A 13,724-nucleotide genomic window follows, 5' to 3' on the forward strand; every position below is an offset into this window, starting at 1 on the left:
TCATCATTGCAATGTGGGCATGAGCAATAGTTACACCATAGGACATTTTTTTATAAAATACCTACCAGAGGCAGATTGTATCTGTCCAATATCATTTTCCCCCCTTTTTAATCCTGGATACACTGTGTTTTTAATATTGTGACATGTTGGATCATTGACTTCTCTGACAATTCCTGTATTTTTAATATCGCAGTCTGTATTGCAGAAAAGAAACCTATGGCACTATCTGTTTTTTTTTTGGGTTTTTTTCAATATTGTACAACCCATTCCGTTACCATTATTTGCTAAAAAACAACGCTTAAATGTTCTGTTTTGTTGTCCGTGCTTAACCACCCCATTGCGTAAACTCAGTGAAATATTTAAACTCTAAACTAACAATTGAAAGCAGACATTTTTTACTGTAAACAAACACAGCTGCCCCCACAAGGTGGAAGTTGGCTTTTCATTTGCCATAGTTTCTTCCTGGAATCTTCCATTGGAAGATTAACCCCTTTAACGTAGCAAGGCTTATTACACACTAAGGTGTATTATGGAGTAACTACAGAGGCTTCTGTACAAACCGGTGGGGCTGTTCTTTGGTAAAAGATGTTTGTAATAACACTTTCGGCCCGTCGGCAAAATTTAATTGCGGCATCACTTTCAGGTGGAACTTTACACTGACTGTACGGTTTACTTTTAGTTTATGTCTTTACAGCTTTTTCATTTTCTAACATCAGTCCAACATTAGGCATCACCACTTTATAGTGCAAAAGAAGTCAGCATGGTCTGATCCTGTCTGTAGGTACAGCCCCCTGATTCCCCACGCTGTTCTGCAGGGGACGTAGAGCTGAACCTGTCACTTGCGAAGGGGTTATTTACAAAGTTCCAAGCTGAACAAAGTGAACTGGTTCTAATTACATTTGGCATTGACAAGTTCTGACAGGCTTTCCATTTGTTTCAGTGTTTATCTCCTTTAATCAAATGAAAAACATGGCCTGAATATGAAGGATGGATTTTCGTATCACACTCAACATAAACTTTTATTCTAATTCCGCTCATAATAAACATATCCTCTTACTAACACAACTACGATGGAATCAGTAGAAAGTTTACAAGCACTTTCAACAAGGGCAGCGATGGTTCAGTGGTTGGAACGCTGGGTTATTGATCACAGGGTTGTGGGCTCGATACCCAGCTCCACTGAGCTCCCACTGTTGGGCCCTTGAGCGAGCCTCTGTACCTCTCCGCTCCAGTGGTGCTGCAGCGTGGCTAACCCTGTGTTCTGACCTTGGCTTTCTAAGCTGGCATATGCAAAAAAAAAGAAGCATCAATGTGAATATTCAGAATTTCTCCACTCATTAATATGGAACTACACCATGATTTTGTTATCGCCGGCAGTAACTGAGACCTCTAAGGGTTCGACAGCTTAAAGGGGTGTTTATCTATCGCATCGCCCGAGCGCATTAGAGTAAGTTAGAGCAAATGACGTGACTAAAGGCATTCGCGTTCTACACTGCGGCGTTACGTTTGACTTAATGCGCTTGCCATTGTGGATAGTTATCTAGACTGTGTTGATGGCAGACAATTGGTGAATGGCAGGGGAATGTGCTGGTAAGATGATGGCTCTGAGAAAGAGATACTGTTCAAATTGAAGATTCTCTTCGCTCCAGTGGATGCCACAGGGGGGAACTTACCCCTGCCTTTGTTCCTCTTTCATACACACACTCCGCCACGGTTGTTTTGTGTTTGCCAGTGAAGGAAGCGGATTGCTTTGATAACCTCCACCGTGATATCTAACCTATTAAACGCACCCTGAATGCGAGCAGAATGAGAAACTCACTGCTATGCATAAAACGGAGAGGGGAGGGGAGGGGAGGTTAGACTGCAAGTATTTTTGAACACGAGCTAGCGCTCTCTCTCCCAGCCTCTGTGTGTGTGTGTGTGTGTGTGTTACTTGAGGCAGGAGCTATCCAAGGTTGCCAGTGTCATGAGAAAGAGAAGGGAGGGGAGGCGGAGTTATTATGCGCCCATATTGGAGCAACATAAGTCATCTTAGTGTAAAACACTGCCGCGTCCTCCAATCCATTTAGCATCCATTTTTCAACAGCTAAGAATAAACGGCTAAACATTATTTCACTCTAGTCTAGCGCCATCATGGAATATGCATGTCATCCCATTTCATCTACTAATCACTGCACGGTCAATGAACCAAAACCTCCTCTGCTATCAGGAGCATCGCTGTCACTCCTCACTTCTGCTCATAGCACATTAGCTTGCAGGCTTTGCCATGCTACCTTCACAAGATCAGACCATTCCATCAGATCCATTACCTACACCTACAGTACGGCAAGATGGTTTAGAGGGTCATAGCCTGCTGTCCTAAAAATATAGAGACCAAATTAGGTTCTTTGGGGCTGATGTCACAGAAGAACCCTCCTGGTTCACTGAAGGCCCTTTCAGTGGCTGGTCCTGGGATAATGATTAAGCTCTTGCATTTCTGTTTTACTAAATGATTGATCTCATCCAGGAGCCATGATGGATGTTTTATTCTGTACCTATTTAATCTGCCCATTACCTTTAGATACACTGTATGGACAAAAGTATTGGGACACATATCTTAGTCATTGAATGACAGGTGTTTCATTCATATTCCATTGCATCAGGTGTATAAAATCAAGCACCTAGCCATGCAGTCAGCCTTTATACACAGTAGTGAATGAATGAGTAATTTTAAAAAGCTAAGTGCATTCTGGAACAATAATAGGATACCACCATTGCAAGTCAGTTTGTGAAATTTCTTTCCTTCTTTTTTTTTTATTTATTTACTTTTTTATCCTTTTTTTTATTAACCAGGTCGGCCCTGTTGAGACACAATGAACTCTTTTCAAAGGGAAGCCTGGCCAAGACAGCAGCCTAAAACATTTCAACAGACAGTTCACAATTACACCATAAAAACACCAAATCAGACAACAATAAAATATCTAGTTGGATGAAAAGGGTTGAATAACAAAACTTTCATACAATTTTCGGTGTTACATATTTCACCATCAACTGTGAAGGGTGAACATGGAAGCGTTTAGAAACCACAGCAACTCAGCCATGAAGTGTCAGACCACATAAGGTTACAGAGCGGGGTCACAGAGTGCTGAGACGCATAGCGCATGAAAGTTGCCAACACTCTGCTGACTCAAAACTGCTGGATTCCAAAAACCTGCTGTTAGAGCTGCAACAGTAGAACCGACTCCATAGTAATGCCTTTTTACCTATTTTAAATGGTAGGTCATAAAAGCTCCTGTAGATGTAAAGCGTCAGTGTCCCAATACTTTTGTCCACATAGTGGATCCGGTCAGTCTGATTGTATTCCTGGTGGGGGTGGGTTTGGTTCTGAAATGGTTCATTGTAGAGAAGCAATGGGGATGAATTAAGTCAGAGGTCAAAGTCTACAACACAAGCATAAACACTTGACCATCTAACACGACCACCAGTGAACCCCACCCATCTCCTCTAAGCTTTTCCACCCCTCGAAAGTTGACCATGGTAAAATACGGGTTATTTTGGAGGGGGGACTATTTTTCCCCTGCTTGTACCTCAGCATCATGAATGGGTTTTAAAAATAAAGTCATTATAAATGATTTAGGGAAAGGGGAAAGTATTCATAACCAGGAAGCTTTCAGAGGCATGAAACTTTTCAGACTGTCTGGTTCCTGTCGCACCCACTGTGAGCAATTCTGACTCTAGAACGCATGATTTCACACCAAACTATTTTGAATGACTTTGACCTTGTTTACACCTGGTCACTTCATGTGACTCGTATCTGGCATGTATCCTGGGAAGAACTTAGCATCATGCATTTACACTTGGTAGTCAGACTGAAATCTGATTGCTGCATGGGATGGAATATGCAAATCTGCATTTATTAGTTATTATTGCAATTATTAGTGGTGTTTCGGGTTGAAGTGGGAGGAGTTTTGCTTGTAGGAGCTGTTTTAAATGAGTATTCAGTGTGTTTACACTTGCGTTTTTATGTGGCTTGGTCTTATCCAGAAATAATTCTGACACTCGAGGTGCATGAAATGACCAGGTGTAAATGGGTCACTGTTTACATCAGAAATTCATGAAAGATTGATATAATTCTTTTTAGTGTTTGACGTAAAACAGAGTAAAAGTAGATCACTTTACTTGCATAGTCTTATGCAAAAGTTTGTGCACCCCGATCACAAGGCACATTTTGTTGATTCTCTATAAATAAAACTTGTAAAAAGTTCCTGTGCGTTTTATATGCAGTTTGTATTTGTATTCTGAATTTAACATATTGGGGAAAAATAAAACTGAATATATATTAATACATTTAATATTAATACATTTAATATAATTTGGCCAAGGGTGCTCAAACCTTTGCATAAGAGAAGCATACTCATGTGACATTACTCCAAAGCGTGAATGCATCCAACTGGGTAACTAGTTCCTGCCCATCTAAGAAGCTAACAAAGAGAAGCGAGGGGTTCGGTGAAGCTGGTGACTGTTTGGATTGGAAGAACTGTACGGAAAGGGCGGTGGCGTTGGCTGTTCTGGTGTGATAGAGACAAGCGACAAATCAGCTCAGATAACATAATGCTGGCACACTGGTTTACCACAAACACCGCACAAACATATACTTTTAAACAATACCACACAAACACACACAGACAATGCTAGGTAGATACACACTTGCCAGACCTCCTGAAGAAAGATTTTTTTTAATGCTTACTTTGATTCTGCCATCCTGCGCAGATTAAAATGTGTCTTGCGTTGTTTATGATAAGCTGTAAAATGCAGCATATAAGTGGCTACATAAGAAAACAAAGAAGAGTGTCTTAACTAATTTTAGGGAAATAATTAGGAAATTCTTAAGAGAATATTTTATATATATATTTATATTATATATATTATATATTATATAATATTTTTTTTTTACATTTCTTAGTGTTTATCCTAAGATTCTTCTTCTTGATACCTCTGATCTGTTTGTTATTTGCCAATTTGACAGGAATTAATGAGCATTACACTGATGTAGCGCCTTTCTAATACCCCAGGACGCTTTACAATCAACACTCTTCACAATCCTTTACACTCAGCACTAGCCTGCTCTCAAACGGAAACAACCATCCACCTGGAGGACTGCATCGGGCACCCAGAGTGACAGTCCATATCTGGGCATACAGACATACACTGAAACCAGGGCAATTTCTGAGTAACTATTTCACCTGAACTCCCTGCTTTTGTACTGTTGGAGGAAACCGGAGTCCCCAGAGGAAACAGGGAGAACATGGAAACTCCACCCAGATGGGAACTTGAATCCCCAACAACATGGCCAAACCTCCTGACAAGACTGTCAATCAAGACTCCATTAATCTGAGGGTCTCAGTGTTTAACATTTGATTTAATACATTATCAGCATGGCCTTGTGTTTCCTTTAAAAACATACAGCAGAATACACTAATTAAAGTCTCTAAAAGCCAGATATTACTGGTAGGCAACCCCCCCGCCTCCCCTCCAAGCTAAAAATTTAGAAAATAAAACCTCTCCGTTTCTCAGCCCTTGAGGGGGCAAGTAGGCCGGCGAAGTGTGCTCTGGATTTGTTAGCGAGGGCGCATGTGCCATCTAGTGTCGGAGGAGGAATAAATCCATTATTTTAGCAGAGCCATCCAAACAATCAGAGCAAGCACATTGCCGGTCTTATTGCCTTTGTGTTTTATGTGGCCGGATTTATTTCAAGCTGCAATGACATCATTTAACAATTTATTCAAAGAAATAATTGGAAGCAGATAATCAAAAAGTGCTCTTTTTTTATATATTTGAAATGGTAGCACATGTCTTTGTAGGCGGCCATACTAATAACAGCAGTATTTATCAGCTCTTTGCTCTTGCCAACAGTGAGGCATAGGATCAATACCCATTACCAACAGTGGTTCTGCAGACAAGCCATTCATTTCCACAGCAAAGCAGCACTACAACCACTCCCCTTATCACAGACACACACACACACACGTACATCTCCCTAAGGAAGGCTATTCAACACCATGAATACCAAAGATCAGACACATACCTGATGCTACTGCTGATAACTCTTCCACATTCTTATGTGTGGTATCAGTATGCGAGATGTGCAGAATGCTTTTTTAAACTTTTATTTCGGTTCCTTTTATAACCACAGGGCATTCGGCTTGTGTTTGCACTAATGGTACATAGATCCACGTTCAGCACTTTTTGATGCACACTGTTGAACCTACTGCATCACTGTCTTTCTTCAATCTGTTTGAAGCAAGCTGGAGGTCATTACTCCCCCTTGAAGTCTTTACTCCACATCAGGATTCCTTAACAAGAATGTGGTGTTTTATCACTTTCCAAATGGACAAGAGTGAGAACGAGAAGGTTCTTTGTGTTGTGAGGATGGACAAGCTTTACAGATGCCTTACATTTTGCTGAAAAAATTGTGGTCGAGGTAAAAATCATCCCCAATTTGATCCCTGTAACAACCCAATGTTGCATTTCCCCTAAAGGCTCATTTATACTCAAATCAAGGTGTCCGTTGCAAACGATGCAACTGTCACTGCCCACATACTTGTATGCGTCCTTTACGTTGCTGTAGACATCAAGCAATACATCCACTGGTGGCCAGTTCAGAGTTAAAGGTTTCTGACAACAACAAACATGGTGGAGGTTGAGGAGGTTGTGATAGTGAAGGTTGAGGAGGTTGTGATAGTAAAGGTTGAGGAGGTTGTGATAGTAAAGGTTGAGGAGGCTGTGATACTGAAGGTTGAGGAGGTTGTGATAGTGAAAGTTGAGGAGGTTGTGATAGTGAAGGTTGAGGAGGTTGTGATAGTGAAGGTTGAGGAGGTTGTGATAGTAAAGGTTGAGGAGGTTGTGATAGTAAAGGTTGAGGAGGCTGTGATACTGAAGGTTGAGGAGGTTGTGATACTGAAGGTTGAGGAGGTTGTGATAGTGAAAGTTGAGGAGGTTGTGATAGTGAAGGTTGAGGAGGTTGTGATAGTGGAGGTTGAGGAGGTTGTGATAGTGAAGGTTGAGGAGGTTGTGATAGTGGAGGTTGAGGAGGTTGTGAAAGTGAAGGTTGAGGAAGTTGTGATAGTGGAGGTTGAGGAGGTTGTGATAGTGGAGGTTGAGGAGGTTGTCAAGTCAAGTCAAGTCAAATTTATTTGTATAGCGCTTTTTACAACTGTTGTCGTCACAAAGCAGCTTTACATAATTAGTACTTAATAAAGGACAGAGACAGAGAAGAAAGAAGAAATAACATGAAGGGTCAAAGACCCCCGTGAGCAAGCCAACGGCGACAGTGGCAAGGAAAATCTCCCTCAGAGCTGGAGGAAGAAACCTTGGGAGGAACCAAGACTCACAAGGGGGACCCATCCTCCTCTGGCCAGACTATTTAAACAGTAATGATAAAAATTACCAAAGCAGATACAACAGAAAGTTAATAGTGGTGATATTAATAGTGTCAGACAGGCACAAGTCCATCTAGGTTTCAGCACGGCCACCAAACAGGCAGCAGTGGCAGGCGGGTGAGCATGGGTGGTGGCGGGTTGGGGGGGACCCACTGGCCGGACTGGTAGGTGGCAGCTGGTTAGACGCAGGTAGAGGGGACCTCAGCGGGCAATCTTTCAGCAGGTCGGGCTGGGTGGCCATTTACTCGAAGAAGGTAAAGAGAGAAAAGTTAGTTCTAAGAGGAATTTTATGGAGTGCAGAGAATGTTGAGAATCAGCATCTGGGTATGTCTGACGACTCCGGCAGGTGTGATTATCACAGCATAATTAAAAGGAGAGAGCCAGAAGGTAACACGGACACAGGCGTACCCTGAGAACACCAGCATCTATCTGCTCCACCGTCAACAAACCTGAGTGATCGCGTGTAAGCAGCGAGACGACAGCTCCAGCATCTCAGTGTACTACAATTCCCTGGGTCCGCGAACCCCTGGACCTGCAGCCCTTATCTAAGAAACATTAATTACCAAAAGCTAAACTAAACATATAAGTTTTCAGCTTAGATTTAAAGATTGAGACTGTGTCTGAGTCCCGAACATTATCTGGAAGGTTATTCCAGAGCTGGGGGGCTTTATAAGAAAAGGCTCTTCCCCCTGCTGAGGTTTTCTGAATTTTGGGAACGAGTAAGAGGCCAGCACCCTGAGATTTAAGTAGTCTTGATGGTTCGTAATATACTATAAGATCCTGCAGGTACTCAGGAGCGAGGCCATATAGGGCCTTATATGTTAATAGAAGAATTTTGTATTCGATACGGAATTTAACTGGGAGCCAATGAAGTGCTGATAGAACTGGACTGATATGGTCAAATTTTCTAGTTTTAGTAAGGGTTGTGATAGTGAAGGTTGAGGAGGTTGTGATAGTGGAGGTTGAGGAGGTTGTGATAGTGAAGGTTGAGGAGGTTGTGATAGTGGAGGTTGAGGAGGTTGTGATAGTGGAAAGCAGCAGCAGCTTTAACAGCTAAAAAAAAAAGTGTAAAAAAAAAAGTACTTCCATAACTTTCTGTTCTGCCAGAGTTTCCGTCCATATCCGTATCCAAATCCGTATTTTAACACGGAGCATAAACGAGCCTTAAGACTGCAAAGTTACTGAGCTGGATTATGCTGCTGGAACTAATGGAAGTCAGGCAGCTTGGACACAGCAGTGATGAATTTGCTACCATGCTAACATTAGCCGGCTTACATACACACAATAAAAATGTGATCTTATCCATGCATGTGGGAAAAAAAAAAATCAAACTTACAAACACACTCTAGATGTTGGTGTTTTGACAAATCCTCATTAGCTTGAATAGGATTTTTTGCCACCCTTCTGTAAAGCTTGTCCAACATAGCAACAGTTGCCACAGAATAATGCATCTCATTTCACGGCATGAATAGGACAGTACACTGTTCAAAAATCAGCTTCACTTTGTTGTTTAATTGGTCAAAGCTGGGAGTACGGTTGGCTGACCACAGATCAGCCTCCACCAGTGGTATTGTAGAGCCAGAGCAGAGGAGTTTAGAGAGAGAGGGAGGGGAGCAGTCCCACTATGGGAATCAGAATACGGGAATGCCTGGTTAGCCTGGGAGATAGGAGGGGTGCATTCAAGCAGCGCCAACACAAACAACTGTCCACTGTGCTGGGAAACAAGGGTCTGCTTCGGATCTTCAGTGGTTATTTACAGATATTTATGACTGTAGCAGCTGGGAGAAGGAGACTACACAATACATCTCACTGGCACGTCTGAGGCGTTGTGAAAGAGCAATAACAGGGCTATGTCTTGAGCAGAAGCAACTCTTAGTAACTGGTGGCTGTTGTAGATGCACGTGCGAGATGAGGAAAGATGTAAAAGAAATAGATAACGGACTCTGCTTTGGGATCCTGCCATCAAAGTTTGCATATTTAGCCTTCAGATCAGATGATTCCCTGTAATGACAACCAAGTTTGGAAATGGAATGTGACTTAAATCTCTCCCTCTCTCTTTCTCTCTCTCTCAGGACCAGAATGTAGTGATGGTGCCACATCTTCCAGACCCCTCCGCAGGGCCTCGTCCTGGGCAAGCAAGCAACTATAATATGCTGCTGAAGACTCAGCTAATGAGGAAACAGCTCCAGCAGCAGGTCAGGATGAAAGTCCCTCTCTACCAGTTAAGATGTTCTGACCTCTTAAGACACTTTTGGGAAACTGGACGTCTATATATATATTTTTTTTTACTTCAAAGAGTGTTTGACAAATCATGTCCACCTGTTTTCGGGTGTGTTTGAGCATTACATCATCTGGGACTCGTAAATAAAGATTATTCTGAAGCCAGTTCTCCTCGCCTTCAAAGATTTGTGCTGGCGATAAGAATAAGCCATAAGAATTCAATGCTGGAACTGAAACCGTACTACTACTTTTTTTTCACTGTCATTTACAGTCCTGACAGTGATCTCTCTGTATTTTGGTCTGATGTTTGGTTTTTATTTTGGGCTGTGTTGGTAATATCTTATGTCTCATGCAGGAAAAGCAAAGGCAGATGGAGCAGATGAATGGGGCACAGATGTCAGATTGCCAGCAGGTGGTGCCATTTCAAGGTATTGATGCATTTCTCTTTTAAATTAACAAGTCAACTGTTGTTTAATTATAATATTGGCACACATGTCATGGTTTGAAATGAAAAGGAGGCTCCAAATGATAATATGTCCCCCAAACTTCATGCTTTGAGATTAAAGTTGTGGCTCTAACAAGCTGATTTTGTCATATTCTTTCCCAGGCCCAGGTCGAACAATACCTGCTGAGTGTAGTGGCTATCCCATGGGCAACCCCCAGCAGACTAACCCTTCCATGGTGACACACAGTGGCCCTTTACCATCCAACCGAATGGGTCTTCCTCCTGGATCCCTCCCCCAGGTGGGCCACCCTGGACCCTATATGGGTGGGACTGGCTCTAAGCAACCATTCTACCATCCCACCACCCAGGACTTAGGGATGCCAATGCGTCCAAGCCAGAGCATGATGGGAGTGGGTGGTCCTCCAAGGCAGTCTACCCACCCTGGACATATTGTAGCACGGCCGGGGATGGCAGGACCAAACTTGGCGGGGGGTCCGGTGCCAACCAACCACCTTCGGCAGGCGTTGCATCAGGCCAGCGCTCTACCTCCACGTCTGATGTTTGCTTCTCAACAGCAACAACAACAACAGTCGCAATCCTCATTGTGGCAGAACCAACAGGGAACACACCCGCACATGGAGCCTCTGAACCACCAGCACTCATTCCCCAGTGGAGCAGCTCCTTCAGGGTGTGGGGCTCCTCAGTTCCCTCAGCGTCCAGGCATGGCAGGGATTTCGGCCAATTTTCCTGGTGCTCGACCTCCACCAAACCAGATCACTCCAGGCTTGGTAAGCAGACAGATCCAGAAGTTGCCTTCTGGGCAACCTCTGCCATCCATGGCTCAGCAGAACCTTCGAATGCGTGGTGCCCTGCCCACCATGGGGGTCATGAAGGGTCCTGGAGCTCCGGCCATGATGCACCCATCTCATGGCATGGCGCCTCCGAGCTACCCTGTCGCCTCAGTGGGCAAACATACCCCGACCCAGGGCTACAACCCTGGACACAATCCAGGGCATAAACTACACTCCTATGACTACCCTCCCCAGCACCAGAGCAACGGAACTATGGTTATAGGACCTCAAGGACCTGTTGGAGGAGGAGGAGGAGGAGGAGGAAGAGGCGAGGTTGACTTCATAGACACTTTAGTCGGCACAAATGATGACTGGCTCAACAACCTCAACATGATTGATGAGTACCTTGAACAGAACTCATAGGGACCCCTAGGAAGTCACTTCTTGTAAGATGTGACAGCCAGGAATCCATGGTTCCAGAAGGTTCCAAACTCAGCCAGTCCTGGATAGACTGTAGTAATGAGATGGGACAGGTCTGAATCATACACTGCCACATGCCACAAGGCTTCTGGTCCTTCCAGTCTGTGCTGGCCCTTTAAGATCTTGCAAAAGTGTGTAGGGTCACCAAACAGTGCCGTCGTAATGCATTCAGATAAACGACAACACCTAGTAAGCTGTGCGAGAAGTCCCTAACCGCTCTCATGTCAAAGACTGCTCGACGGTTGCTCTCCGAGTGTGCTTGTTTTTAAGGACAGTCTTAGTGATGTGATTCCAGTAGGCTTCAACACTGTGTAATGAGCTGAGATCAGTGTTTTCACAGCCAAACAAATGAGGGCATTCATTCATGAAATGTAATAACCTGATGCATTTCACTCTGTAGCACCACATTAAAAAAAGCAAAACAGCAAAGATATCATGGCCTGATTGTCACTGTGGAAATACACACGATGTAGTAATCTCGTTCTTGAGCTGTTCTTGACGGTATTACAAAAGGGGCTTAATAATGTACATGGTAAACTATTTTGTATAATATGTTTTAATAAACTGTAACATATATAAAAGAGAAGTACTCATATTTATACTTCTTTTGTGCAAATACATTCTTTAGATCTCCTTTGTAAATAACTATCAAAAGGACTAGTATATCAAAGAAGACAAAATAATGCTGTAAAATCAAACAAAATTCAATTGAACTTGGAAATTCTATTGTAATTTGTAATATGCAAGACAATACGGTTAATTTTCGCAGTAATACTATGTATTACAATTTGAAGTATTTGTTATGGTTTTGACATAACTGGACTCCTGGTACTTCAATCTGGCTCAAGTTGTTAAATTGTTTTTTTTATGTTTTGGTTTTTTTTGTTGGGTTTTTTCAGTTGTTGGGTTTTTTTTGTGAAGTTAGTTTCCGACCCAACTTGCACTACAAAAATCCAATGGTCCCCTATTCGTTTATATATATATTTCCAATGCTTTTTGCACTAGAAATTGTTTTCCCCATCACCTTTGTCACTGTTGTCTGTTTTATGTGCAGACATTTGCATGGGAAAGGGGGTCACATAAGGTATTTAACATCTTTAGAAGCAAGTACCTACTCATTGCCTATTTCTATGTCTATGTTCATGTACAGACTTTCCACTGAAACTATAGCGTAGTTATTTGGCACTCTGAAACCGTAATGCCATCCAGTATGTAATATGGAGTCAAAATCACCACTGAACTGCATAAAGTACGCCCCCAGTCTTTTTTTTTCGTGCCAGAGTCCTGGGTTCCCCCTTTGTTCATGATCTCTTAGCTAAGGGCATGACATTAAGCCATTCTAATTTGTGCTTTTTCTGTGATTATTCTATTTTGTCTTGTTATTTTTTAGATTGGACAATAAACTGTATAAATGAAAGAAAAAAGGTGGGTTGTGGTGTTTGTGGATGACCGGTCCTAATCATCTTGCATCCTCTTGTGATTTTGGACAGTTTTTTGTCCTCACCAAGTCAATTATCCTCAGCGGGTTTTAAAACTCTGCATTTTTCCATCTTTTCTGTTCTGATGACTTCAGTTTTGTCTGTAGTGGCAGCAAGTAGCAATTGTGTGCTGCTTAATGAGCTTAACAATTGACTAGAGGTTAGTGTTTGCACAGCACATGAAGTACAGGCAAATGCCTTGTCAGCACTATTAAGCCCGTAGTGTAATTTTTCTCCCTAATTCCACTGAATCCATTAATTAAAAGGACCATAACAAATCAAAATGTTCCAGATTTTCCTACGTGCAAGCAACACTATATGTCCAAATGTTTGTGGACCCCCCTTCTAATGAATGCAATCAGCTACTTTAAGTTACACCCATTGCTGACACAGATTGTCTAGTCCCTGTGTATAGAATTCCCCTGTAACAGAGAAACATGAACCTATTGGCATCATGCCTAATGCTAGGTGTGGGGTAGAGCTGTTCCGAGTTGATGCTGACTACAGATCTCTATATAAAGCATTATTTATCATATATTATAAGTGGCTGAAATAGGAAGTATCTTAGAATAGAGATGCTCTTTATTTGCAGTTTGTTTTCTTTTAAAGTTTGTAGACCTCAATATCTAGTGGCTAATCCAGGAACTGACCACCCTGCAGAGGGGTAGTCACTCCTATTCTGGATTTAGACAATTGCCTCAATAAACATCATCAGACATACAGGCAGGTATCCCAATGATATACATATTTCTGTTATGTGCACATAAAAGTAAGAGGCTGTACAACGTTAAAGCAACAGATTTTAGACCATTACAGCTCTGCACAAAGGCTTATGGGTATGTGAATAAACTGGTGACCAACCATAGGTCAAGGTCGCCTAATTTTAACTCAT

General features: G+C 42.4%; 1 protein-coding gene across 1 annotated transcript in view; it reads left to right on the forward strand.

The window, feature by feature from the left end:
- LOC140561602 (uncharacterized) overlaps positions 1-12,778 on the forward strand; it is a 94,960-nt gene extending 82,182 nt beyond the window's left edge. The window contains exons 3-5 of the mRNA XM_072686828.1: positions 9,491-9,613; positions 9,994-10,066; positions 10,246-12,778. Coding sequence (XP_072542929.1) covers positions 9,491-9,613; positions 9,994-10,066; positions 10,246-11,297 — 1,248 coding nt within the window. The 3' untranslated portion in view covers positions 11,298-12,778. The remainder of the gene's footprint in view (positions 1-9,490; positions 9,614-9,993; positions 10,067-10,245) is intronic.
- Positions 12,779-13,724: the final 946 nt, after the last annotated feature.

Source organism: Salminus brasiliensis, chromosome 9 (assembly GCF_030463535.1).
Source record: "Salminus brasiliensis chromosome 9, fSalBra1.hap2, whole genome shotgun sequence".
Classification (NCBI taxonomy): Eukaryota; Metazoa; Chordata; class Actinopteri; order Characiformes; family Bryconidae; genus Salminus; species Salminus brasiliensis.